The following is a 27,926-nucleotide window of genomic DNA, read 5'->3' on the forward strand; positions in this document are numbered from 1 at the left end:
ATCCCAAGCAGCATACTGTCTATAGGACAGCTCAGGGCGTGAAAGCACAAAGAAAATCGGCATAGCCTAGATAAGCCCGTTTGTCATTTTTGGAATGCAATTTATTCATTTCAGAAAACATGTACAGTACAACACAGGTAAGGCACAGGGCAAAACGTCAGGAAAGTGTCACCAGTTCATGTGGACTGGTGAAAGTGGTGAAAACACAGGTTCAAGCACGGCAGAGGATTTCAATCAAAGACTTCAAATACATCCAGGAAGTGTATGATAACATAAAACAAACCACAAATACATCCAGGAAGTGTATGATAACATAAAACAAACCACTTGTAAAGTTAGCCGTGTCATATTAAGTGCTTGGGTACGTCCGTCTGTGCTTTTGGATGAAGCAAAAATAGGCAAACAAACATGGGGATTTGAGCAACAAAAGTATTACAACAAACCGCTGGCTCTGAACAATGCAAATCAGCGTTCAGCATGATTCAGGTTTCAGAATGGGTGGAAACACCTGCAGGGTCATAAGGACTCCCCGGGGGAAAAGGAATCAGATACTCAGATTCCCAGTCCCAATTCCTTCCAGAAAAACCCAGCCATGTCTTAGCTCATACCTCATTCATTCTAATGCCAGGAAAAAAGGAAAACTACACAAACCCAACCTTTCCATTTTCACTTCTGACAGAGGGGAAAGATTGCAAATGGAAAAAACAAACTCTAATCATAGACACATTCCTAAACAAAAGTTACATTTCATTTGACTTGTTTAACGTGAAAATAAAGATGTGAATGCTCTCCGGAGAGGGGGAGAGAGAGAGAGAGAGAGAGAGAGAGAGAGAGAGTGGAGAGTAGGAGTGGAATGTGTGGTGGCGTGGTTTTGGGACGGGGAGAAGAGGAGCTTCCTTTCTCTGCTGCGTCGGGTTACCGCCACAGCTGGAAAATACATCTGCTTCCTCTCATATTAACCATTTGGAGTTTCGAAAGCAGAGTGGAATTAGAGCCCCGTTTTGTATTTGCAAACTTGATTTAGTCCGAACAGAATTAGAGGGGGAGATACAGTAGAAAGAATGGTCATGGGAATCGAACCCCAGTCTCCAGGTTCGGTATACATCTGCAAGCAGCTGGGTGTGTCAACACTAGACCGTGAGCTCGGCAAGACCATTTGGAGTCATTCATGAAAGCCATAAGATACGGATCCAATGTTATGAAATGGAACACAGTGAGAATTCACCATGAAAACACGGGGGGGGAAAAAAATGGAAATTCCCTTATACAAATTCTACAAATCAAGTGTTCTATTTGCGAATGTGTCATATGATATTTTGGCCACAGATAATAGCGAATGATATAGGCCTATTCGCTGCAGATCATCGTAGAATACAACATCATGGCACCAACGAGGAAGTGTCCAGAGAGCAAGCACTATAGTTGACGCAAAAGTCAAGTGTGTTCCCATGTTCTCCTGTTTCTTAAGTCAGATCAACTTGACTGGTCTGGAGGAAGGCTGGGGCAATCCTTGAGAATACACAGTTACAAACTGGGATTGTTTATATACTTAATATAAAAAGTATATTAAGTATATAATAAGTATATTCCTATTCTACTTTTTATACTGAAGAGGCACTGTTCAACATTGAGAGCCGTGCGACGATAATCACAAAACGAAAGCAGTGTTGACAAGAAAAGCTTGTGCCAAACATTTTTTGTTTGTTTTACCACAAGGTCACCGGGACATTGTTTAATCAAGAACAATTCAAACAGTTTGACAAGGTGAAGGAAGGCCCTGTTCTTCATTCTTTTTCTGTGATACATGGGCAAAGGGGAAAGTTGGTGTTTAATTTGGCACACTAGGTCAGGAAAAAAAGCAACAATCCATCTAACAAACTACACTTAAACAAGGGTCTCGTAGTACTCTCAAAGTGGCCACGAAGTCAGCGACAATTTACATATTGAAATATGACACGAAGACATCGAAAGAGAATTTTGGCAAAGCACAATTCAAACAACATCAAACCTATATATCACTCAGAAACGCTCACATGCACACACACACACACGCAAGCACGCACACACACACACGCACTTTCCATAATTCACTAATGCAAAATACTGACACATTTTCGTTTAAAAGCTTGACCTCCAATTCATAGAAGAATACGGTGTCTGCCTGCGGAATCAAGAAGAGCATGCAATTCAACTTGTAGGGAGACACAGCACAGTAAAGGGTTCGACATTGGTGACTCAGGAAGTGTTGCTAATGGGGCACTTTTTCCTTTGAAACATAAGGCCTTGGAACATACTGGAAACATAGCAACGTGTCTGAGAAGCTATTTTACAAGCAACACGACTCAGTCACTCGTGTCAGTAGAACAAGACCACCCTACACATTTGCCCCTAAGCGCAGTTCTAAGTGCAGCTTATCCTAGCCTTGTCAAACGGAGACTCGGCGATGTGCCGTTGGCACGAGTAGCAAGGTAAAGCCAGCGATGTCGCAGATGAGCACGCTGCAAGACGACGCACTCACACAGAGCATCTGTGCACGTGCACGGCTTACGCTTCAGTCTCCGACGTTAGTATAGCTGTTTGACAACAACTGCGTAGAAATCAGCCTCGCCTTGTGCTCGTTGTTGCTGCTGAAGTCGGCCTGATACGGCTGTTTACTTTGTGTTTAGCAGAATCTACATTTGAACCGAAAGTGGGTTTAAAAAAAAGAAAGATCTTAGATCAGCACTTAGGGGCAACTTCACCTCACACGTATAAACAGATAGAAACACCGAGGCAATGGTCGATTTCTGAGACATGGACTGAGGAGTAGAGAAGGCCAATGATGAAGGGCTCAAGTCTACTGCTCACATACATACTCTCCCTTTCTCAATTCTCCTCTCTCTTGACCTCTTCTGTGCCGGTCTCCATCTTATTCTCATCCTTTTCCTGCTCTTTCTTGTCCTCTGTCTCTGCTGGCTCAGGGTTGGACTCGGGCTTTTCCTCCTCTTTCTTTGGCTCTGGGAGCAGAATCACCTTGCCGATGTTGTTGCGCTCGTGCATACGCCTCATCGCGTCACCCACCTGATGGAGGGACAGAGAAAAGAGAGATGGCACTCAGACAGAAAGGTTGAAATACAGATCGACAAACCAACCAACTGAAAGAGAGAGAGAGGGGGAGAGGGATAGAGAGGGGGAGAGATGCCCTTCTTTTTTTTTAGCTCCTGTGCAAAAGTTGGATGTTCAGGATCCAGTTTATTTCCCATTTGTAATAACACATTGGAAATCTGCATCAAACCCTCTCCTTTTACCAAGCTCAGATAATGACATCTTCTCTGTCCGTCATATGAATACTGAAAGGGTTTGTCCCTATTTAATTGGGACTGAAAAATACACACAAGTGCCTCTCTGACTCCACTGCCCCTGCTCTCTCCGCTCACCACCCACCCCACCCCACTGCAACTCAAACAAAGCTTCCCCTAACAACCGACGCCACGGCAACCACGGCCGGTCACCTAGCAACTGCTGGCATCAGACCCATATCAGCCGAGGGGGGGCTGAGAATTGCAGTGAGTCTGACACGTCAGACAGTGTAAACAGGAAGGGGAGGGAGGGAGGAAGGGGAGGGAGGGAGGAAGGCTAGGGTGGATAGCAAAGAGCTAATATCTGTGGGGAGAACTGCTGTCAAAACAGTTTCAATGAATGTCAAATATTGATTTAATTATTATTATTAATATGCAAGGAACTACTGGAAATGTCATGAAAATGTCACACAGAAAATGAGCCTAGCCTCTACTGGATTAGTTGTAATAACAGTATGTAGCATCACACGTACTACAAATGGCGAGTCTGTTAGTCTGGTGTAAATAGGCTACATGCCAGTTGCAATAGACACAAAGTTTCATAGGAAGGTTAGATGAAATATTACATTCATTTTACCAATCCTATGACAATTCCATTCATTCACTCCTTTCAAAAGGAGTCGGATACCATACCGGCTTCCAGGCAGTCGCATAGCAACAAGAGGTCTAGCTATACACCAGTCATATTTCCTGTCACACAGAGGCACCCTCTAAACAATCTAACCTTTGACGCCAAGCCGTCTGACCAATCAGAAGGGGGTCAAGTGGATAGGAGCGGGGGGAGAGACGTTTCCCATCCTCTCTGGAAAGGCTTTCAGCCGTCGCAATGGAAACCACTGGGGTGGCGAATACTAAGTAAACAAATCAGTTGGTCTATAATGAAATTGTTGTAAACAGAATTGGGATTTGAAAATACCCCCACCTTTTCCTCCCTCCCCCCTCTCGCATACCCTCTCTGCCTCCCACACAATCTGTCAATGTCCAACCCTGTTGAGCAGACATACTATCAGAAATTACTAAAGAAGCAGGAGAGCTAGGTGTAAACATAGCCTTTCAAGGCAGTGGAAGGAGGAGTGCAAGCCTCTGGAGGGATTATATGAAAGCAATACAGAAATATTTAAAATCGCCACCAGGGGGCAGCCGGAAGCAGTGTTTGTATACAATGCAGTACCTTACCAACATTGTACCTTAGGCTGCAGGTCCACTGGGCGCCAGTTCAGGTAGATTATGTAGACTACATGCAGGCTACAGCAGAATTCGTATGTGGATTATAATAAATTGACATATTTGTAGGGTCTAACATGTATTTTTCGTTAGGGAAAATAAATGGTTTTAATATATGTTCAAGGCAAGCAATAGGCAGAATAAATTATTGGTGGCTCAGTGCCTGTGTGGTCCAGCGGTTACAGCCACAACAGTTTATCAATGGAAATCTCCCCTACTGTAAGGGGCCATCCACACCAAAGACCATAACTACATTGGCAAATTACACATAGCCTAACTATAAAACGTGGGCGAGCACCCGCACTGGAGGAAAGTTGATGGTTTTACAGTAGACCTTACATCTGTCAATCGACTGATGGCCAAATCGGCTATCAACTCAGCCAGAGGAACACAAACAGTAGCCTGTTTTCACACCATTCATCATGTGACAATGGATAGGCTAACGGGTAGCCTACAGAATGTATTGGAATATAATCAAATAACAAGGGGCTTATTGCAACCATCAATGGCACTAGATGATCGCCAGCTGATGCCTCGTTAAACCATCAATACCCGCTAAATTCATAAACACATCTGATCTCAATTGCAACCATTATTGGCCACCTCATTATGTCCTTGTTACCTTAGTCCTGCTTGCAACCAAAGTCTCAAGATATGTTCGCCCTCTGGTTGATATTATCACCGGAAATAACTTGATTCATTGATTTGCAAGCATTACGTATTGTAGAAATAAACTATTTACTTGTTTACGATGGCAAATCTACTGTGGAAAATATCCAACACTTTGTATGAATGGAAATGTTGGTGTAACCTAGTGTTAGTATTTAATTTGTTCCAATTTATGTTATCCATTAAATATACAGTGCCTTGCGAAAGTATTCGGCCCCCTTGAACTTTGCGACCTTTTGCCACATTTCAGGCTTCAAACATAAAGATATAAAACTGTATTTTTTTGTGAAGAATCAACAACAAGTGGGACACAATCATGAAGTGGACCGACATTTATTGGATATTTCAAACTTTTTTAACAAATCAAAAACTGAAAAATTGGGCGTGCAAAATTATTCAGCCCCCTTAAGTTAATACTTTGTAGCGCCACCTTTTGCTGCGATTACAGCTGTAAGTCGCTTGGGGTATGTCTCTATCAGTTTTGCACATCGAGAGACTGAATTTTTTTCTCATTCCTCCTTGCAAAACAGCTCGAGCTCAGTGAGGTTGGATGGAGAGCATTTGTGAACAGCAGTTTTCAGTTCTTTCCACAGATTCTCGATTGGATTCAGGTCTGGACTTTGACTTGGCCATTCTAACACCTGGATATGTTTATTTTTGAACCATTCCATTGTAGATTTTGCTTTATGTTTTGGATCATTGTCTTGTTGGAAGACAAATCTCCGTCCCAGTCTCAGGTCTTTTGCAGACTCCATCAGGTTTTCTTCCAGAATGGTCCTGTATTTGGCTCCATCCATCTTCCCATCAATTTTAACCATCTTCCCTGTCCCTGCTGAAGAAAAGCAGGCCCAAACCATGATGCTGCCACCACCATGTTTGACAGTGGGGATGGTGTGTTCGGCTGTGTTGCTTTTACGCCAAACATAACGTTTTGCATTGTTGCCAAAAAGTAAAATTTTGGTTTTATCTGACCAGAGCACCTTCTTCTACATGTTTGGTGTGTCTCCCAGGTGGCTTGTGGCAAACTTTAAACAACACTTTTTATGGATATCTTTAAGAAATGGCTTTCTTCTTGCCACTCTTCCATAAAGGCCAGATTTGTGCAATATACGACTGATTGTTGTCCTATGGACATAGTCTCCCACCTCAGCTGTAGATCTCTGCAGTTCATCCAGAGTGATCATGGGCCTCTTGGCTGCATCTCTGATCAGTCTTCTCCTTGTATGAGCTGAAAGTTTAGAGGGACGGCCAGGTCTTGGTAGATTTGCAGTGGTCTGATACTCCTTCCATTTCAATATTATCGCTTGCACAGTGCTCCTTGGGATGTTTAAAGCTTGGGAAATCTTTTTGTATCCAAATCCGGCTTTAAACTTCTTCACAACAGTATCTCGGACCTGCCTGGTGTGTTCCTTGTTCTTCATGATGCTCTCTGCGCTTTTAACGGACCTCTGAGACTATCACAGTGCAGGTGCATTTATACGGAGACTTGATTACACACAGGTGGATTGTATTTATCATCATTAATCATTTAGGTCAACATTGGATCATTCAGAGATCCTCACTGAACTTCTGGAGAGAGTTTGCTGCACTGAAAGTAAAGGGGCTGAATAATTTTGCACGCCCAATTTTTCAGTTTTTGATTTGTTAAAAAAGTTTGAAATATCCAATAAATGTCGGTCCACTTCATGATTGTGTCCCACTTGTTGTTGATTCTTCACAAAAAAATACCGTTTTATATCTTTATGTTTGAAGCCTGAAATGTGGCAAAAGGTCGCAAAGTTCAAGGGGGCCGAATACTTTCGCAAGGCACTAACTGTCTTTAAAATAAAATGATTTGGTATGGTCATTTCTTTTCAAGGTCAGGGGGTAAAATATCCTTGGACTTTCTATAATTACGTAAAATGTGTAACTAAACCAAGACAATCCGGGATTTAGTTATTTGTGCCAGAAGGGTGTGGACCGGAATCGAACACATACTGACAGCGGCCCTAATCCCTACAACACCCCAGGCCACGATTAAAATCAATTTTGACAGTTCATTCGTAACCTTAGGTTCGCCAGAAACCTTAAGATGTCCTCTTTTTCGATAATATATATCCGAAATGCATATATAAATGCATTTCGGATACAACTTCACACTTGTCGCAGTGGGGTGTATGTCGTAGTGGAGATCGATATATATCTTGTGTTAGTTACTAAACTATATACGCTGACGGTTGTTGATGTGTATGGCTGCATTTCAGATACATTTTTTGTACACCTGGATATTGCAGTAATATGATATATAGGCTTACAGCAGCAGTAGGACATTTACTAATATTCATTCTGGTGCGTTGAGCATTTGAGCGAGCGAGGGAGGATGATTTTGATAGCTGGCACTGGCCCGAATGACTCGATTTCCCCCGCATGGAGAGAAAGAGAAATGCGGATTTCCAGTGAATGTATCTAAATCACGAGGCTCATTTGAACTACCGGATGCGCTGGAAAATGTACCACAACAAAAGTGATACAATTAAGATCCGAAATCTGTATGTCAACTCTGTGAGACTACAGGAATCCATGAAATACAACGTTCTCTGCGTCTGCTACGGAGGAGCCCCCGAGCCACAAATACATACTATATCCGTTATTGATGTCACTTGTTAAATCAACAGTGTAGGTGAAGGGCAAGAGACAGGTTAAAGAATGCATTTTAAGTATTTGAGACATGGATTGTGTACTTGTGCCATTCAGAGGGTGAATGGGCAAGACAGGTGCCAGGTGAAATTGTTTGTGTCAAGAACTGCAATGCTGCTGGGATTTTTACACTCAAAATGTTCCTGTGTGCATCGACAATGGTCCACCATCCAAACGACATCCAACCAACTTGACACAACTGTGGGAAGCATTGGAGTCAACATGTGCAAGCATGCCACCCTGTGGAACGCTTTCGACAACTTGTAGAGTCCATGCCCTGACAAATTGAGGCTGTTCTGAGGGCAAAAAGGGAGGGGTGCAACTCAATATTAGGAAGGTGTTGTTATTAATGCTTTGTAGACTCAGTGTATATATATATATATATATATATATATATATATATACACACACAGTTGAAGTCGGAAGTTTACATACAGTTTAGCCAAATACATTTAAAATCAGTTTTTCAATTCCTGGCATTTAATCTGAGTAAAAATTCCCTGTTTTAGGTCAGTTAGGATCACCACTTTACTTTAAAAATGTGAAATGTCAGAATAATAGTAGAGAGAATGATTTATTTCAGCTTTTATTTCTTTCATCACATTCCCAGTGGGTCAGAAGTGTACATACACTCAATTAGTATTTGGTAGTATTGGCTTTAAATTGTTTAACTTGGGTCAAACTTTTCTGGTAGCCTTCCACAAGCTTCCCACAATAAGTTGGGTGGATTTTGGCCCATTCCTCCTGATAGAGCTGGTGTAACTGAGTCAGGTTTGTAGGCCTCCTTGCTCGCACACGTTTTTTCAGTTCTACCCACACATTTTCTATAGGATTGAGGTCAGGGCTTTGTGATGGCCACTCCAATACTTTGACTTTGTTGTCCTTAAGCCATTTTGCCACAACTCTGGAAGTATGCTTGGGGTCATTATCCATTTGGAAGACCCATTTGCGACCAATCTTTAACTTCCTGACTGATGTCTTGAGATGTTGCTTCAAAATGCCCACATAATTTTCCTGCCTCATGATGCCATCTATTTTGTGAAGTGCACCAGTCCCTCCTGCAGCAAAGCACCCACACAACATGATGCTGCCAACCCCGTGCTTCACGGTTGGGATGGTGTTCTTCGGCTTGCATGCCTCCCCTTTTTCCTCCAAACATAACGATGATCATCATGGCAAAACAGTTATATTTTTACTTCATCAGACCAGAGGACATTTCTCCAAAAAGTACGATCTTTGTTCCCATGTGCAGTTGCAAACCGTAGGCTGGCTTTTTTATGGCGGTTTCGGAGCAGTGGCTTCTTCCTTGCTGAGCGGCCTTTCAGGTTATGTCGATATAGGACTCGTTTTACTGTGGATATAGATACTTTATGTACCTGTTTCCTCCAGCATCTTCACAAGGTCCTTTGCTGTTGTTCTGGGATTGATTTGCACTTTTCGCACCAACGTACATTCATCTCTAGGAGACAGAACACATCTCCTTCCTGAGCAGTATGATGGCTGCGTGGTCTCATGGTGTTTATACTTGCGTACTATTGTTTGTACAGATGAACGTGGTACCTTCAGGCTTTTGGAAAGTGCTCCCAAGGATGAACCAGACTTGTGGAGGTATTGGCTGATTTCTTTTGATTTTCCCATGATGTTAAGCAAAGAGGCACTGAGTTTGAAGGTAGGCCTTGAAATACATCCACAGGTACCGCTCCAATTGACTCAAATTATGTCAATTAGCCTATCAGAAGCGTCTAAAGCCATGACATCATTTTATGGCATTTTCCAAGCTGTTTAAAGGCACAGTCAACGTAGTTTATGTAAACTTCTGAACCACTGGAGTTGTGATACAGTGTTAAGTTAAGTTAAGTTAAATAAGTTAAGTAAGTAAGTAAATAAGTTAAATAATATGTCTGTAAACAGTTGTGTGTCATGCACAAAGTAGATGTCCTAACCGACTTGCCAAAACTATAGTTTATTAACAAGACATTTGTGGAGTGGTTGAAAAACTAGTTTTAATGACTCCAACCTAAGTGTATGTAAACTTCCGACTTCAACTATATATATATATATAAACTCAGGAAAAAAATAAATATCCTTTCACTGTCAACTGCGTTTATTTTCAGCCAACTTAAGATGTGTAAATATTTGTATGAACATAACAAGATTCAACAACTGAGATATAAACTCAGTTCTACAGACATGTGACTAACAAAAATGGAATAATGTGTCCCTGATCAAAGGGGGGGTCAAAATCAAAAGTAACATTCAGTATCTGGTGTGGCCACCAGCTGCATTAAGTACTGCAGTGCATCTCCTCCTCATGGACTGGACCAGATTTGCCAGTTCTTGCTGTGAGATGTTACCCCACTCTACCACCAACGTGGTGGCCCTAGCTCTCACCCTCCGATCCAACAGGTCCCAGACGTGCTCAATGGGATTCAGATCCGGGTTCTTCGCTGGCCATTGTAGAACACTGACATTTCTGTCTTGCAGGAAATCACGCACAGAACGAGCAGTATGGCTGGTGGCATTGGGTACCTATAACGCACAGCGTTGAGATTGCCTGCAATGACAACAAGCTCAGTCCGATGATGCTGTGACACACCACCCCAGACCATGACGGACCCTCCACCTCCAAATCGATCCCGCTCCAGAGTACAGGCCTCGGTGTAACACTCATTCCTTCAACAATAACGCGATTCCGACCATCACCACATGTGAGACAAAACAGCGACTCGTCAGTGAAGAGTACTTTTTGCCAGTCCTGTCTGGTCCAGCGACGGTGGGTTTGTGCCCATAGGCACACCGGTGATGTCTGGTGAGGACCTGCCTTACAACAGGCCTATTTTAACCTTTTTCTACATTATAGAATTATAGTGAAGACATGGAATCATGTAGTAATGAAAAAAGTGTTAAGCAAATCAAAATATATTTTATATTTGAGATTCTTCAAAGTAGCCACCCTTTGCCTTGATGACAGCTTCGAACACTCTTCAAATCAAATCAAATTTGAGTGTTTGGTCGATGTTTTTGCGGGTGTTGCGAAATTATTGTGTTTCTAGCTCCAACAGTGCAGTAATATCTAACAATTTCACAACAATACACACAAATCTAAAGTAAAGGAATGGAATTAATAATATATAAATATTTCGGCGAACAACGTCAAAGCGGCATAGACTAAGATACAGTAGAATAGGATAGAATACAGTATGTACATATGAGATGAGTAATGTCATGTTCCATTATTAAAGTGGCTAGTGATGATTTCAAGTCTATATAGGGCAGCAGCCTCTAATGTGCTAGTGATGGCTATTTAACAGTCTGATAGCCTTGAGATAGTAGCTATTTTTCAGTCTCTCGGTCACAGCTTTGATGCACCTGTACTGACATCGCTTTCTGGATGATAGCAGGGCGATCAGGCAGTCGTTCGGGTGGTTGTTGTCCTTGATGATTTTTTTGGCCTTCCTGTGACATTGGGTGCTGTAGGTGTCCTGGAGGGCAGGTAGTTTGCCCCCGGTGATGCAATGGGCAGACTGCGATACAGCCCAACAGGATGCTCTAAATTGTGCATCTGTAAAAGTTGGTGAGGGTTTTAGGTGCCAAGCCAAATTTCTTTATCCTCCTGAGGTTGAAGAGGCGCTGTTGTGCCGCCTTCACCACACTGTCTGTGTGGGTGTACCATTTCAATTTGTCAGTGATGTGTACACCGAGGAACTTGAAGCTTTACACCTTCTCCACCGTAGTCCTGTCGATGTGGATAGGGGGGTGCTCCCTCTGCTGTTTCCTGAAGTCCACGATCAGCTCTTTTGTTTTGTTGATGTTGGGTGAGAGGTTATTTTTCTGGCACCACACTCCCAGGGCCCTCACCTTCTCCCTGTAGGCTGTCTCGTCATTGTTGGTAATTAGGCCCACTACTGTTGTGTCGTTTGCAAACTTGATGATTGAGTTGGAGGCATGCGTGGCTTGCATCCTTGTGGGGCCCCAGTGTTGAGGATCAGAAAAGTGGAGGTGTTGTTTCCTACCAACACCACCCGGGGGTTGGCCCGTCAGGAAGTCCAGGACCCAGTTGCACAGGGCGGGGTTCAGACCGAGGGCCTCGAGCTTAATGATAAGCTAGGAGGGTACTATGGTGTTGAATGCTGAGCTTTAGTTTGGGATGCTGAGATGGTTTGGGATGAGTTGGACCGCAGAGTGAAGGAAAAGCAGCCAACAAGTGGTCAGCATATGTGGGAACTCCTTCAAGACTGTTGGAAAAGCATTCCTCGAGAAGCTGGTTGAGAGAATGCCAAAAGTGTGCAAAGCTGTCATCAAGGCAAAGGGTGGCTACTTTGAAGAATCTAAAATCTTAAATATATTTAGATTTGTTTAACACTTTTTTTGATTACGACATATGTGCTATTTCATAGTTTTAATGTCTTCACTATTATTCTACAATGGAGAAAATTGTATAGGCATTCTCTCAACCAGCTTCATGAGGTAGTCACCTGGAATGCATTTCAATTAACCGGTGTTCTTTAATTTGTGGAATTTCTGTTGTGACAAGGTAGGGATGGTATACAGAAGATAGCCCTATTTGGTAAAAGACCAAGTCCATATTATGGCAAGAACAGCACAAATAAGCAAAGAGAAAGAACAGTCCATCATTACCTTAAGACATGAAGATCAGTCAATCTGGAAAATTTCTTCAAGTGCAGTCACAAAACCGTAAAGCGCTATGATGAAACTGGCACTAATGAGGACCGCCACAGGAAAGGAAGACTCAGAGTTACCTCTACTGCACAGGATAAGTTCATTGCAGTTACCAGCCTCAGAAATTGCAGCCCAAATAAATGCTTCACAGAGTTCAAGTAACAGACACATCTCAACATCAACTGTTCAGAGGAAACTGCGCGAATCAGGCCTTCATGGTCGAATTGCTGCAAAGAAACCACTACTAAAGAACACCAAAAGAAGACACTTGCTTGGGCCAAGAAACATGAGCAATGGACATTAGACCGGTGCAAATGTATCCTTTAATCTGGTGAGTCCAAATTTTAGATTTTTGGTTCCAACCACAGTGTCTTTGTGAGACGCGGAGTAGGTGAACTGTCATGTACTGTCATGTTGTCTTGTCTCTGTCCTTTCCCTTCACCCTGTCTCCCTCTGCTGGTCGTGTTAGGTTACCTTTTCTCCCCCGCTTTCCCCCAGCTGTCCCTTGTCTCCTCTAACTACCCATTCACCCCGTTCCCCACCTGTTCCCTTTTTCCCTCTGATTAGGTCCCTATATCTCTCTCTGTTTCTGCTCCTGTCCTTGTCGGATTCTTGTTTGTTTGTGTCATTCATGCCTGAACCAGACTGTCGTCATGTTTGCTGTAACCTTGTCCTGTCCTGTCGGAATCTGCCGGTCCATCTGAGCCTACCTATGTTTGGTAATTAAAGAAGCTCTGGTTAAGTTGATTCGCTTTTGGGTCCTCATTCACGCACCGTAACAGAAGAATCCGACCAAGAATGGACCCAGCGACTTCGGATCCTCTCCACTCAGCCGTCGAGATCCAGGGAGCGATGCTAGGCAGACACAAGCAGGAATTATCTGCTGCTCGACATGCCGTTGAGACCCTGGCCACCCAAGTCTCCAACCTCACAGAACAGGTTCACCATCTCCGCCTCGATCCACCGGCCACTTCCAGGGCTTTCGAATCTCCGGAGCCCAGAATCAATAACCCGCCGTGTTACTCTGGGGAGCCCACTGAATGCCGCTCGTTCCTCACCCAGTGTGATATTGTGTTTTCTCTCCAGCCCAACACTTACTCCAGGAGCACTGCTCGTGTCGCCTACGTCATATCTCTCCTTATTGGACGGGCTCGTGAGTGGGGCACGGCAATCTGGGAGGCAAGGGCTGAGTGTACTAACCAGTATCAAGACTTTAAGGAGGAGATGATACGGGTTTTTGATCGATCTGTTTTTGGGGAGGAGGCTTCCAGGGCCCTGTCTTCCCTATGTCAAGGCAATCGATCCATAACAGACTACTCTATTGAGTTTCGCACTCTTGCTGTCTCCAGTGGCTGGAACGAGCCGGCCTTGCTCGCTCGTCTTCTGGAGGGTTTCCGCGCAGAGGTAAAGGATGAGATTCTCTCCCGGGAGGTTCCTTCCAGCGTGGATTCCTTGATTGAACTCGCTATTCGCATTGAGCGACGGGTTGATCTTCGTCACCGAGCTCGTGGAAAGGAGCTCGCGCTCTCCGTCGCCTCCCTCTCCGCATCACTACCATCTTCCTCTGCCGGCTCGGGTGCTGAGTCCATGCAGCTGGGAGGTATCCGCATCTCGACTGAGGAGAGGGAACGGAGAATCACCAACCGCCTCTGTCTCTATTGCGGTTCCGCTGGTCATTTTGTCACTTCATGTCCAGTAAAAGGCCAGAGCTCGTCAGTAAGCGGAGGGCTACTGGTGAGCGCTACTACTCCTGTCTCTCCTTCAAGATCCTGCACTACCTTGTCGGTCCATCTACGCTGGACCGGTTCGTCAGCTTCCTGCAGTGCCTTAATAGACTCTGGGGCGGAGGGCTGTTTTATGGACGAGACCTGGGCTCGGGAACATGACATTCCTCTCAGACAGTTAAAGGAGCCCACGGCCTTGTTCGCCCTGGATGGTAGTCCTCTCCCCAGGATTCAGCGTGAGACGCTACCTTTAACCCTCACTGTTTCTGGTAATCATAGTGAAACCATTTCTTTTTTAATTTTTCGTTCACCTTTTACACCTGTTGTTTTGGGCCATCCCTGGCTAGTTTGTCATAATCCTTCCATTAATTGGTCTAGTAATTCTATCCTCTCCTGGAACGTCTCTTGTCATGTGAAATGTTTAATGTCTGCTATCCCTCCTGTTTCCTCTGTCTCTTCTTCACAGGAGGAGCCTGGTGATTTGACAGGGGTGCCGGAGGAATATCACGATCTGCGCACGGTGTTCAGTCGGTCCAGGGCCACCTCTCTTCCTCCACACCGGTCGTATGATTGTAGTATTGATCTCCTTCCGGGAACCACCCCCCCCCGGGGTAGACTATACTCTCTGTCGGCTCCCGAACGTAAGGCTCTCGAAGATTATTTGTCTGTAGCTCTTGACGCCGGTACCATAGTCCCCTCCTCCTCTCCCGCCGGAGCGGGGTTTTTTTTTGTCAAGAAGAAGGACGGGTCTCTGCGCCCCTGCATAGATTATCGAGGGCTGAATGACATAACAGTGAAGAATCGTTATCCGCTTCCTCTTATGTCTTCAGCCTTCGAGATCCTGCAGGGAGCCAGGTTTTTCACTAAGTTGGACCTTCGTAACGCTTACCATCTCGTGCGCATCAGGGAGGGGGACGAGTGGAAGACGGCGTTTAACACTCCGTTAGGGCACTTTGAATACCGGGTTCTTCCTTTCGGCCTCGCTAACGCTCCAGCTGTCTTTCAGGCATTAGTCAATGATGTCCTGAGAGACATGCTGAACATCTTTGTTTTCGTTTACCTTGACGATATCCTGATTTTTTCACCGTCACTCCAGATTCATGTTCAGCACGTTCGACGTGTCCTCCAGCGCCTTTTAGAGAATTGTCTTTTTGTGAAGGCTGAGAAGTGCACTTTTCATGCCTCCTCCGTCACATTTCTCGGTTCTGTTATTTCCGCTGAAGGCATTAAGATGGATCCCGCTAAGGTCCAAGCTGTCATTGATTGGCCCGTCCCTAAGTCACGCGTCGAGCTGCAGCGCTTTCTCGGCTTCGCGAACTTCTATCGTCGTTTCATCCGTAATTTCGGTCAGGTGGCAGCTCCTCTCACAGCCCTTACTTCTGTCAAGACGTGCTTTAAGTGGTCCGTTTCCGCCCAGGGAGCTTTTGATCTCCTCAAGAATCGTTTTACATCCGCTCCTATCCTTGTTACACCTGACGTCTCTAGACAGTTCGTTGTCGAGGTTGACGCGTCAGAGGTGGGAGTGGGAGCCATCCTTTCTCAGCGCTCCCTCTCTGACGACAAGGTCCACCCATGCGCGTATTTTTCTCATCGCCTGTCGCCGTCGGAACGTAACTATGATGTGGGTAACCGCGAACTGCTCGCCATCCGGTTAGCCCTAGGCGAATGGCGACAGTGGTTGGAGGGGGCGACCGTTCCTTTTGTCGTTTGGACCGACCATAGGAACCTTGAGTACATCCGTTCTGCCAAACGACTTAATGCGCGTCAGGCGCGTTGGGCGCTGTTTTTCGCTCGTTTCGAGTTCGTGATTTCTTATCGTCCGGGCTCTAAGAACACCAAGCCTGATGCTTTGTCTCGTCTCTTCAGTTCTTCAGTAGCCTCCACTGACCCCGAGGGGATTCTCCCTGAGGGGCGTGTTGTCGGGTTGACTGTCTGGGGAATTGAGAGGCAGGTAAAGCAAGCACTCACTCAAACTCCGTCTCCGCGCGCTTGTCCTAGGAACCTTCTGTTCGTTCCCGTTCCTACTCGTCTGGCCGTTCTTCAGTGGGCTCACTCTGCCAAGTTAGCCGGCCACCCTGGCGTTCGGGGTACGCTTGCTTCCATTCGCCAGCGTTTCTGGTGGCCCACCCGGGAGCATGACACGCGTCGTTTCGTGGCTGCTTGTTCGGTCTGCGCGCAGACTAAGTCTGGTAACTCTCCTCCTGCCGGCCGTCTCAGGCCGCTTCCTATTCCCTCTCGACCGTGGTCTCACATCGCCTTAGATTTTGTCACCGGACTGCCTTCGTCAGCGGGGAAGACTGTTATTCTTACGGTTGTCGATAGGTTCTCTAAGGCGGCTCATTTCATTCCCCTTGCTAAGCTCCCTTCTGCTAAAGAGACGGCACAAATCATCATCGAGAATGTTTTCAGAATTCATGGCCTTCCGTCAGACGTCGTTTCGGACAGAGGTCCGCAATTCACGTCTCAATTTTGGAGGGAGTTTTGCCGTTTGATTGGGGCTTCCGTCAGTCTCTCTTCCGGCTTTCACCCCCAGTCTAACGGTCAAGCAGAACGGGCCAATCAGACTATTGGTCGCATCTTACGCAGTCTTTCTTTTCGCAACCCTGCGTCTTGGTCAGAACAGCTCCCCTGGGCAGAATACGCCCACAACTCGCTTCCTTCGTCTGCGACTCTCCTTTTCAGAGTAGCCTCGGGTACCAGCCTCCGTTGTTCTCATCTCAGTTCGCCGAGTCCAGCGTCCCCTCCGCTCAGGCTTTTGTCCAACGTTGCGAGCGCACCTGGAAGAGGGTCAGGTCTGCACTTTGCCGTTATAGGGCGCAGACTGTGAGAGCTGCTAATAAGCGTAGAACTAAGAGCCCTAGATATTGTCGCGGTCAGAGAGTTTGGCTCTCCACTCAGAACCTTCCCCTTAAGACGGCTTCTCGCAAGTTGACCCCGCGGTTCATTGGTCCATTCCGTATCTCTCAGGTCATTAATCCTGTCGCAGTGCGACTTCTTCTTCCGCGATATCTTCGTCGCGTCCACCCGGTCTTCCATGTCTCCTGTGTTAAGCCCGTTCTTCGCGCCCCCGCTCGTCTTCCCCCCCCCCCCCCCATCCTTGTCGAGGGCGCACCTATCTACAGGGTCCGTAAAATCTTGGACATGCGTCCTCGGGGCCGTGGTCATCAGTACCTAGTTGACTGGGAGGGGTACGGTCCTGAGGAGAGGAGTTGGGTTCCCTCTCGGGACGTGCTGGACCGTGCGCTGATTGATGATTTCCTCCGTTGCCGCCAGGTTTCCTCCTCGAGTGCGCCAGGAGGCGCTCGGTGAGTGGGGGGGTACTGTCATGTACTGTCATGTTGTCTTGTCTCTGTCCTTTCCCTTCACCCTGTCTCCCTCTGCTGGTCGTGTTAGGTTACCTTTTCTCCCCCGCTTTCCCCCAGCTGTCCCTTGTCTCCTCTAACTACCCATTCACCCCGTTCCCCACCTGTTCCCTTTTTCCCTCTGATTAGGTCCCTATATCTCTCTCTGTTTCTGCTCCTGTCCTTGTCGGATTCTTGTTTGTTTGTGTCATTCATGCCTGAACCAGACTGTCGTCATGTTTGCTGTAACCTTGTCCTGTCCTGTCGGAATCTGCCGGTCCATCTGAGCCTACCTATGTTTGGTAATTAAAGAAGCTCTGTTTAAGTTGATTCGCTTTTGGGTCCTCATTCACGCACCGTAACATGAACGGATGATCTCTGTATGTGTGGTTCCCACCGTGAAGCATTGAGGAGGAGGTGTGATGGTGTGGGGGTGCTTTGCTGGTGACACTGTCTGTGATTTATTTAGAATTCAAGGCACACTTAACCAGCATGGCTACCACAGCATTCTGCAGCGATACGTCATCTCATCTGGTTTGCGCTTAGTGGGACTATCATTTGTTTTTCAACAGGACAATGACCCAACACACCTCCAGGCTGTGTAAGGGCTATTTGACCAAGGAGAGTGATCTGATGACCTGGGCTCCACAATCAATTGAAATGGTTTGGGATGTGTTGGACCACAGAGTGAAGGAAAAGCAGCCAACAAGTGCTCAGCATATGTGGGAACTTCTTCAAGACTGTTTGAAGAATCTAAAATATATTTAGATTTGTTTAACACTTTTTTGGTTACTACATGATTCCATTTGTGTTATTTCATAGTTTTGAAGTCTTCACTATTATTCTACTATTAGAAAATAGTATTGACATTCTCTCAACCAGCTTCATGAGGTAAACTTGAATGAGTAGGTGTGTCCAAAATTTTACCTGGTACTGTATACTGTATATAATGCATAGCCACTGAGCTACTCATAGATATACACACACACACACACACACACCCACCCACCCACCCACCCACCCACCCACCCACCTGTTCAAAGTGGTAGGTGGAGTCAATGCGGGGCTTGATCTTGCCCTGGGTATAGAGTTCCAGTAGGCGGGTCATGGTCTGGGTGATGAGCTCCTCCTCGTCACTCAGGTAGCCCAGATGGAAGCCACACACAGCCTTGTTGGCATGCATCAGCCTCAGGGTGTTGATGGTGAATTGGTTGTACCAGGTCTTGGCTACCGCCAATAGGTTCTTCTTCTGACCCGTCACACAGTTGGCTGCACCTGGAAAATGGAGTCATGAAGTCAGGGACACATGGAGAGGACATTACCACCCTACCAGAAATGTGCATGTTAAAAAAAGTGTTGTAAATATAATAATTACACAACCACACATTTTACACATTTTACAAATTGAATTGTAACACGTAAAAAATGCAAACACTTGAAAAGCTAGCTTGGAATGCATATTTTCCCCCCAATACATTTTAAATGTATTGGAAACAGGTTATCAAGTCATTTCACATACCATGGAACATGCTAGAATTGGAAATGGAATGTGTTAAATCTTCTATAAAATGTCCAGCAGGGAAGGGATGTAGTGGTACAGAAAAAGGTGGGTAAACACTGAGCGCCGGTTGAGATGACAGGAGGCGAGTAATGTTAAACGCTAATACAAACAACGGTAATTTAGTCTCTTACCAAACACTATGAGGGTGCCCATGGGCTTCAGCAAACTAAAGGCCTTTTGGGTGTCTGAGCCTCCCAGAGGGTCCAGGACAACGTCCAATCCTGAGGGAAAGAGACAGAAATGCCATTGGAAACTGATTTGCTCGAGTGGATCACTAGTACTGATCGAGAGGCTTGACATACAGTTTACATCGTATGCAATGATACACTACATAATCAAAAGTATGTGGACACCTGCTCGTCGAAAATCTCATTCCAAAATCATGGGCATTGAAATGGAGTTGGTCCCCTCTTTGCTGCTATAACAGCCTCCACTCTTCTGGGAAGGCCTTCCATTAGATGTTGGAACATTGCTGCGGGGACTTGCTTCCATTCAGCCACAAGAGCATTAGTGAGGTTGGCCACTGACGTTGGGCGATTAGGCCTGGCTCGCAGTCGGCGTTCCAATTCAATCCAAAGTTGTTCGATGGGGTTGAGGTCAGGGATCTGTGCAGGCCAGTCAAGTTCTTCCACATCGATCTTGACAAACCATTTCTGTATGGACCTCGCTAGTTGCATGGGGGCAATGTCATGCTGAAAGAGGAAAGGGCCTTCCCTAAACTGTTGCCACAAAGTTGGAAGCACAGAATCGCCTGGAATGTAATTGTATGCTGTAGAGTTATGATTTCCCTTCACTAGAACTAAGGGGCCTAGCCCGAACAATGAAAAACAGCCCCAGAACATTATTCCTCCTCCACCAAACTTTATAGTTGGCACTATGCATTCAGGCAGGTAACCTTCTCCTGGCATCGGCCAAACCCAGATTTGTCCGTCGGACTGCCAGATGGTGCAGCATGATTCATCACTCCAGAGAACGCGTTTCCATTGCGCCAGAGTCCAATGGCAGCGAGCTTTACACCACTCCAGCCGACGTTTAGCATTGCGCACGGTGATTTTAGGCTGCTCGGCCATGGAAACCCATTTCATGAAGCTCCCGACGGAACAGTTCTTGTGCTGAAGTTGCTTCCAGAGGTAGTTTGGAACTCAGTAGTGAGTGTCGCAACCAAGGACAGACAATTTTTGCGCACTACGCACTTCAGCACTCTGCAGTCCCATTCTGTGAACTTGTGTGGTCTGCCACTTCATGGCTGAGCCGTTGTTGCTCCTAGATATTTCCACTTCACAATAACAGCATTACAGTTGACCGAGGCAGCACTAGTAGGGCAGAAATTTGACTGACTTGTTGGAAAGTTGGTGTCCAATGACGGTGCCACGTTGAAAGTCACTGAGCTCTTCAGTAAGGCCATTCTACTGTCAATGTTTGTCTATGGAGATTGCAAGGCTGTGTGCTCGATTTTATACACCTGTCAGCAACGGGTGTGGCTGAAATAGCCAAATCCACTAATTTGAAGGGGTGTCCACATACTTTGTATGTATAGTGTATACTTCAAAGAGGAGATGACAAAGGCACTTATCAGTGTTACTGATGATACCGCCCTTTAGCCTGGTCCCAGATCTATTTGCGTTGTCTTGCCAACTCATATGGTGATTGTCACACCAATAACCATAGGAGTTGGCAAGACAGTATAAACAGATCTTGGACCAGGTTGCATGTCCAATCCATCCTTACCCTTGGGGCTGATTTTACGGATCTCTTCAGCATAATCTCGTGTACGGTAGTCGATGGGGTGGGTGACGCCCCCCTGGCTGATGGTCTCGTGCTTGCTGGCCGACGCAGTTCCAAACACGGTCACGTCCTCCAGCAACTGACAGAGCTGGGTGGCAGCGATGCCCACACCACCTACAGTAGAGGGACATAAGGGGACAAGACACAGAGAGAGGAACGAGGGACGCATAGCATGAGAGATACTGAGGGTAACATAGATGCAGGAGAATTGTGACAGAGGTGATTCCTGATGAAGATGATTTGTGATGGAGGAGAAATTTAATAGAGTGGAGACGGGATAACGGAGAAGAGACGGGATGGGAACATGATAGAAGTTAAATTTAATGGACGAGAGATGTGATGGACACTTTGAGAGTTTGATTGAGCCAGCAGCTTTGGCACTTTTGGGACTTCAAATCAAAATCTAATTTTATTGGTCGCATACACATATTTAGCTTTTCATTGGTTCCATTTTGCTAGGCAAGCTGAATCATGCTCAAATACAGTAGAAAGACTTCAAATACTATTTGAACCCAGGTGTGGTGATTTGTGCCATGTACAAAAAAAGCCTCACTTGCAGTATTCTAGACATACTGTTCTGTCACAGGCAGGATGTAAGCTCTAAAAGCTTTTAGCAAACCTTTAAATTCTGTTGATCTGACACACTCTCCCCTTCATAGTGGTAAGGTGAGGCAACGACACATCTGCCACGCTGATTCTCAACACAGGGGCCCCTCAGGGGTGTGTGCTTAGTCCCCTCCTGTACTCCCTGTTCACCCACAACTGCATGGCCAAGCACGACTCCAGCACCATCCTTAAGTTTGCCGACGACACAACGGTGGTAGGCCTGATCACTGACAATGATGAGACAGCCTATAGGGAAGAGGTCAGAGACCTGGCAGTGTGGTGCCAGGACAATAACCTCTCCCTCAAAGTGACCAAGACAAAGGAGATGATCGTGGACTACAGGAAAAGGAGGGCCGAGCCCGCACCCATTCACACTGAAGGGGCTGTAGTGGAGCAGGTCGGGAGCTTCAAATTACTTGGTGTCCACATCACCAAAAAACTATCATGGTCCAAATACACCAAGACAGTCGTGAAAAGGGGAACGACAATGCCTATTCCCCCTCAGGAGACTGAAAAGATTTGGCATGGGTCCTCAGATCCTCAAATAGTTCTACAGCTGCACCATCTTCACCGCCTGGTATGGCAACTATTTGGCATCCGACCGGAAGGCGCTACAGAGGGTAGTGCGTACTGCCCAATACATCACTGGGGCCAAGCTTCCTGCCACCCAGGACCTCTATACCAGGAAGGTCCTAAACATTTTCAAAGACTCCAGCCAACCTAGTCATAGACTCATCTCTCTGCTACCGCACTGCAAACGGTACCGGAGCACCAACTCTAGGTCCAAAAGGCTCCTTAACAGCTTCTACCCCCAAGCCACCCAGACTATTTGCATTGACCCACCCTTTTTTATGCTGCTGGTACTTGCTGTTTATTATCTACGCATAGTCGCTTTACCCCTACCTACAGTACCTGTACATATTACTTCAATTACCTCAACTAACCTGTACCCCTGCACATTGACTCGCTACAGGTACCCCCTGTATAATCGCCTCGTTAATTTTATTGTATTACATTTAAGGGCTTGTCAGTTAGCATTTTTACAGTAAGGTCTACACGGCGCATGTGACAAATATAATTGTATTTTATTTGATAGTGGATACTCAAAACACAACCCACTGGGCACAGACAGCAACTCAATATCTATTCCACGTTGGTTGAAGCGTGCCCTTTCGCATCACCACCGCCAGCTACTGTGCTCATAAAAATATTTCTGACACACCCCCGGACCTACAGCGTTACCGCCAGAACTAAGATTTACCATTGCGCTAAGTTTGTTAAAATAGAGCCCCTACTTTGTGTCTGTGTGTGTTCAAAAAAGGTTGAGCCCAATTTGTAGGAAGAAAACAGAAACCGTTCTGTTTGTTCCAACATCTAAGAACGGAGCTCAAAGGTTACTCACATAACCGCGGTTCTATGAACCAAGCATTTGTATTTTTGGGGGGGGGGGGGGTTTCTCTCGCATCCTCATTTCCAAATCAGGTGACCCCACATGGGACCCGTGACCACTAGTTTAGGAAACACTGCAGTACAGTATAAACCAAACGCTACTTATCTTATCCATCTTTGTTTTGTTTTTTCAAGGCCATGAAGCTAAAAAACAACGTGAAACGTTGAGTGTTACCAAAGCAACAGGATGATAACGATCTATGTTGTCAGTTGGCTAAGGTGCTGCATGTCGTACAGTGTTATCCTCAGAGGTAAGAGGTGGCGTTGCCATGGAAATGGAGGCCTATTGTTCCAGGGTAAAAGGACAAGGGGAGTCACTACAGACTTGTATGTCCACCTACGCTATATACTGTGCAGTCTCCCATTCTAAGGTCAAGGAAAGTATGTCAAAGCCGTGACTTAAGCCTAGTCAGTGGTGCAGATGAATGGCTATGTTATATAGTACTACTGTGGTTGTGAGGGGACATTCTGGGGCTGTGGAGTGTGTTTGTGGTGGGGAAAGGGGTACATTTTTATAGTATGTGTGTGTGTATGTGACCTACGAGTGCCACTCGATGTATAATCAGTCACATTCCAAATAGTAAACAAGAGCGTGTGTGTATGTTCGTAAGAACGTGTGTGTATGTGTACTTGTGTGAGTGTGTATGCGTTTGCGCCCTTGTGGATGTGTGTGTGTGTCCACCACTACTGTACCTGCTGCCATGTGGATGAGGATGCTCTGTCCGGCCCTGACGTTGGCCATCTCAAAAAGCATCATGTAGGCCGTCAGGTAGTTGATGGGGAGGGCCGCCGCTTCCTCGAAGCTCATTGACTCAGGCATGATGAATGTGTTGCTAGCAGGCACAACCACCACCTCCTGCCACAGACCGTGACGACTCAACACCAACACACGGTCACCCACCTGAGAGAGGGACATTTCACATGGGTCATAAGTCACAACAAAAATCCTAACAACTATTTGTTGAGTGGCAAAGTTTTCTGATTAAAATAATATTGTGGTGGTTGCCAGCAGGAAGTTGCTTTCTTACGGTCCATGTGAATATTATGAACGAGAGGAGAAGATGTCTTTATTGAGATGCACTCCTGCAATAGCTGAATCTCCCATGTCAGAAGAGCACTGCTGACTTACTTGCCTGGGGCCAGATCAATTGTTGCGGTCTTGCCCAACTCCTATGGTCATTGTCTAACAGATCTGGGACCAGGCAAGCCGTAGACTTTTTATTTGTGTTTCGAAAGAGGCCAAGAGGCGGAAGACGCAGGAAAGTAGTCCAATCGGTCTCTAAATATTATAACATTTCCTGTATGTGATTCCTTGAGATGTACGGGTTGCTTCTCTTCCTGCTGCTCACAAACACATGACAATAAAGTACTCATGACTCACAGATCACATTGTCACATTGCATTTTATGCAGTCACTGACCTCAAAGTCTGCACAAAGGGTGCATGACCAATTGAGACCTAACAGAACCTGCATGAAACTTCTATTTGAAAATATACCATTGTTCAGGAATATTCTGTGGAAGTGTTGGTTGAGTATTTCACAGAACCAGTCAATAACACATACCAGGAAAGAATGAATAAAAAAGATAAACAAGAGAACACGGAAAAAACAAACGCCACTGAGGAAAAGATTAAAATGTGGGTGGGGCTTTATGCTCGAAAAGTGAATATGTCAACGGTTGACATCATTTGATCACTGACCAATCTGATCACACCATTACTGATCACATGTATCTGGTATTTTTAGGATGGGCGAAGAGGATTCAACAAGGCTGAAGATTTTAAAACAGGGTCGTATTAATTTGTACCAAACGGATTAAAACTGACTGAAACAGAGAGGGACTAATTGGATTTGTCCAGTAAGAAACGCTGATTTCTGTTTTTTCCATTGCAAGACGTTTTAAAACATTGCAATGCTTGCCCTGATGAATACGACCCAAATCTGGTGTCTGTTTCAGCCTGGGAAATATCCCATGTGACCTCACCCGAAACAGCCACGCCCTCAGTCCACCTCTGGATAGCTTCACTGATTGGGCCAAAGCGGCCGTTTGGACAAACGTCGATAAAACAGTGAGTTGTTGAGACCATGTTGGCCAAAAGACAAAAACTGAGCTCAGCATAAACAGAAACAGAAACAGGAACAGGTCCAAGTCTAGGCTACTCCCAAAACATACTCTAAAAGGCAGCAGCTGGGTTCTGCCTTTTTATTGTCCACAGATCGGGTAGCACTCTGACTCTAGGCTGTTGTTGTTGTTGGTGGTGGTTAGGTGTCTTGGAACTAGAAGCACAATAATTTCGCTACACTCGCATTAACAACTGCTAACCATGTGTTTGTGACCAATACAATTTGATTTGATTTGTGGCCAATTGTGCAGAAAGAATGTGCTGTCCTTCTATAGGATTCTTCTAGCCATCTGTTTGGGGGAAGGGAGGGTGGAAAGGGGTGTGGCAAGGGGAGGAGAAGAAAATGAAGGGGGAGGAGAAGGAAATATCAAATGTAACTGACCATGTTTGTGGAACAGTGAAGGGTTATGATGTACTGACTATACAGACAGACTCACACATAGGCTCACCTTGCATATCGGCAAACAATTGCACACAAACACAGGGCCAAAACACACACACGCACACGCCAAAGGAAATATTGCTGATATCAAAATATTATATCAGAGCCCTTCATCAAATAGATTGGGTCATGTCATTGCAGTGTTACGCCCACACGAGTTGACAGCCCTTGGGGGAATTCTCTAAGCACTGCATGGCAGTGTCAGTGTCATCACTCATTTCACATCTCCATCCCACTTCGGATATTCACAGTCTGGAAGTATCAGAGAGGGAACAAATGGAGACAGGGGAGAACCTGTTAACCCCAACCTCCGATTATCACTTCTCAACAGGTTCTTGGAGGTGTTATAACAAATCGAGATAGGGAGCAGGAAGACACACCAACTGACCACAGGATATGTGACTTTCATTGAGAAGACAGAATATGCTCACTGCTATTATAGTAGCCCAATATTTGATACTAAAATCAAGACAATAATGCAGCCAAGGATGAAAACAACTAAAAATTGTATTATCTTGTAATAACGCTGTCATACAGAGACAGTTGTTTCAACCTTGTGACTGCATGAATAACTAACAAAATTATATGAAGGCAGAAAGGAAGATATTAAAGAGATAGATCACGTAAAAGGAGCGCCCAAAATAGTGCTGTCATACTGCACTGTTAACAAGGATTTTGTGCACGCCTCCTCAATAAAATATTATAGCCTATATAACGGTTCTGTGCCTGGACAAAAAGGGCCACGTTTGATGTATTGATTGGGCGGGCCTCGCCCAATGAATTTGATTTGAATAGAAATTATGAGCAATAGGCTACCATAAAGAAAGAAAGGGCTTGAAAGAAACATGATGCTATGTTTTTAGACTCACTTTTCTATCCGTCACCTCTTCCCCCAAGGCTTCAATCACGCCCGAGCATTCCATCCCGGGCGTGACGGGCGGCGACGGCAGCAGCTCATACATCCCCTGTCTCCCCAACAACTCGGCGAAGTTCAGACCACACGCCTTGACCCGCACCAGCACCTCTGCGTTTTTCAGGCTCGGCTTTCCCTTTTTCACCTGGAGCTTCACTTTGTCATAGCCTCCATAGCCCGTTAGGAACAAAGCACGGTAGCTGAAAACTTCCTCATCGGGCGCCACGGGCGCTCTGTCTGGGGTCGCTGCCGCAGGCTCGTCTGCTGGCTCTTCCGCGGGGGATGGCTCACCCTCTTGGGCTGCCTCCGATGGAGGTTCCTCAGTAGGTGGGTTCTCTGTCTTCTCTTCTGCGGATTCTTGCTGCTGTCGTGCCGGTGCCTCTTCGCCAGACATGATCGAAATCACAAAAATAGCCTATTTTTCCCGATGCGCTTTTCTTTCTTTGGTAGTTCTGTTTCTTAGGTTTCCCCGATAGTCTAAAAAACACCTTACAGAAGTTGCAGTAAAATTGTATTTTTTTCGTAAACTAGCCTATTGCAGTGCACAATTCCACTGTAAAAAATATAGATAGCCTATTACAACAGGTAATACCAGGAGGTGATTTGAGTGCGTGCACCCTAGCCAGGAAAGTGGCAGATATTCTACTTGGCAATGGAGAGCAGTGCGCAGTCAGACGGGATGTGGCCACGGTTAAAGGGCGGAAAGTGGATTTTTAGTCAGAGGAGGGGAGCTAAAGCAAGAGGTCGGCGGAGCTCGCTTAGCAACAGGTGGCGTTGCCATCAAGGTGCGTGGGGCTTACAGGCCTATGTCAACAGGGAAATAGAAAGGATGATGACCAAAATATAATCTAGAGATAGGTATGCATTGGAGAACAAGAAGACCAATTTTCAAGAAGCTTAAACATTTTGGTCCAATTTCGCAATCTATTATTGATCTCAAGACATTCTCTGGCAACAACAATAGGCCTACTGCAGCAACAGGGGCACGTTTTAAATTACATTGTGTAAAAAGACTATTAGTGTCACGTTCTGACCATAGTTCTGTTATTTTATCTTTGTTTTAGTATGGTCAGGGCATGAGTTGGGTGGGCAGTCTATGTTTGCTTTTCTATGTTGGTTTTTGAGTTCGGCCTAGTATGGTTCTCAATCAGAGGCAGCTGTCAATTGTTGTCCCAGATTGAGAATCATACTTAGGTAGCCTGGGATTCAGTTTTGGGTTGTGGGTGTTTGTCTTCCGTGTCAGTGTTTGTCGCCACACGGGACTGTTTCGTTAATTTCACGTTTATTGTTTTGTATTTCGTAGTGTTCAGTTTATGTCCTCCGATCCTTCTCGCTTCTCCTCCTCAGAAGAGGAGGACGAGGTTCCTTACAATTAGACCCAGTGTGGAACCATT

At 45.6% G+C, this 27,926-nt stretch overlaps 1 protein-coding gene across 2 annotated transcripts; it reads right to left on the reverse strand.

Annotated features, from left to right (window-relative positions):
* Positions 1 to 79: 79 nt before the first annotated feature.
* On the reverse strand, positions 80 to 27,239 carry LOC110491670 (NADPH-dependent quinone oxidoreductase VAT1). Of its 2 annotated transcripts, none has more exons than XM_036946559.2 (6): positions 26,489 to 27,239; positions 23,747 to 23,954; positions 20,942 to 21,112; positions 19,345 to 19,434; positions 18,686 to 18,927; positions 80 to 3,060 (listed from the first exon to the last, which is right to left on the reverse strand). In XM_036946559.2, exons 1-6 carry the CDS (start codon positions 26,924 to 26,926, stop codon positions 2,866 to 2,868), a joined length of 1,344 nt encoding a protein of 447 aa, XP_036802454.2. In that variant the 5' UTR covers positions 26,927 to 27,239; the 3' UTR covers positions 80 to 2,865. The 2 variants fall into 2 exon arrangements, with proteins under 2 accessions (XP_036802454.2, XP_090058442.1); XM_090202316.1 differs by lacking the exon at positions 26,489 to 27,239 and adding an exon at positions 24,183 to 24,416.
* Between the last annotated feature and the right edge of the window lie 687 nt (positions 27,240 to 27,926).

The sequence above is a fragment of the Oncorhynchus mykiss genome, chromosome 16, assembly GCF_057628025.1.
Source record: "Oncorhynchus mykiss isolate SJ-2025 chromosome 16, ASM5762802v1, whole genome shotgun sequence".
In the NCBI taxonomy this organism is placed as follows: Eukaryota; Metazoa; Chordata; class Actinopteri; order Salmoniformes; family Salmonidae; genus Oncorhynchus; species Oncorhynchus mykiss.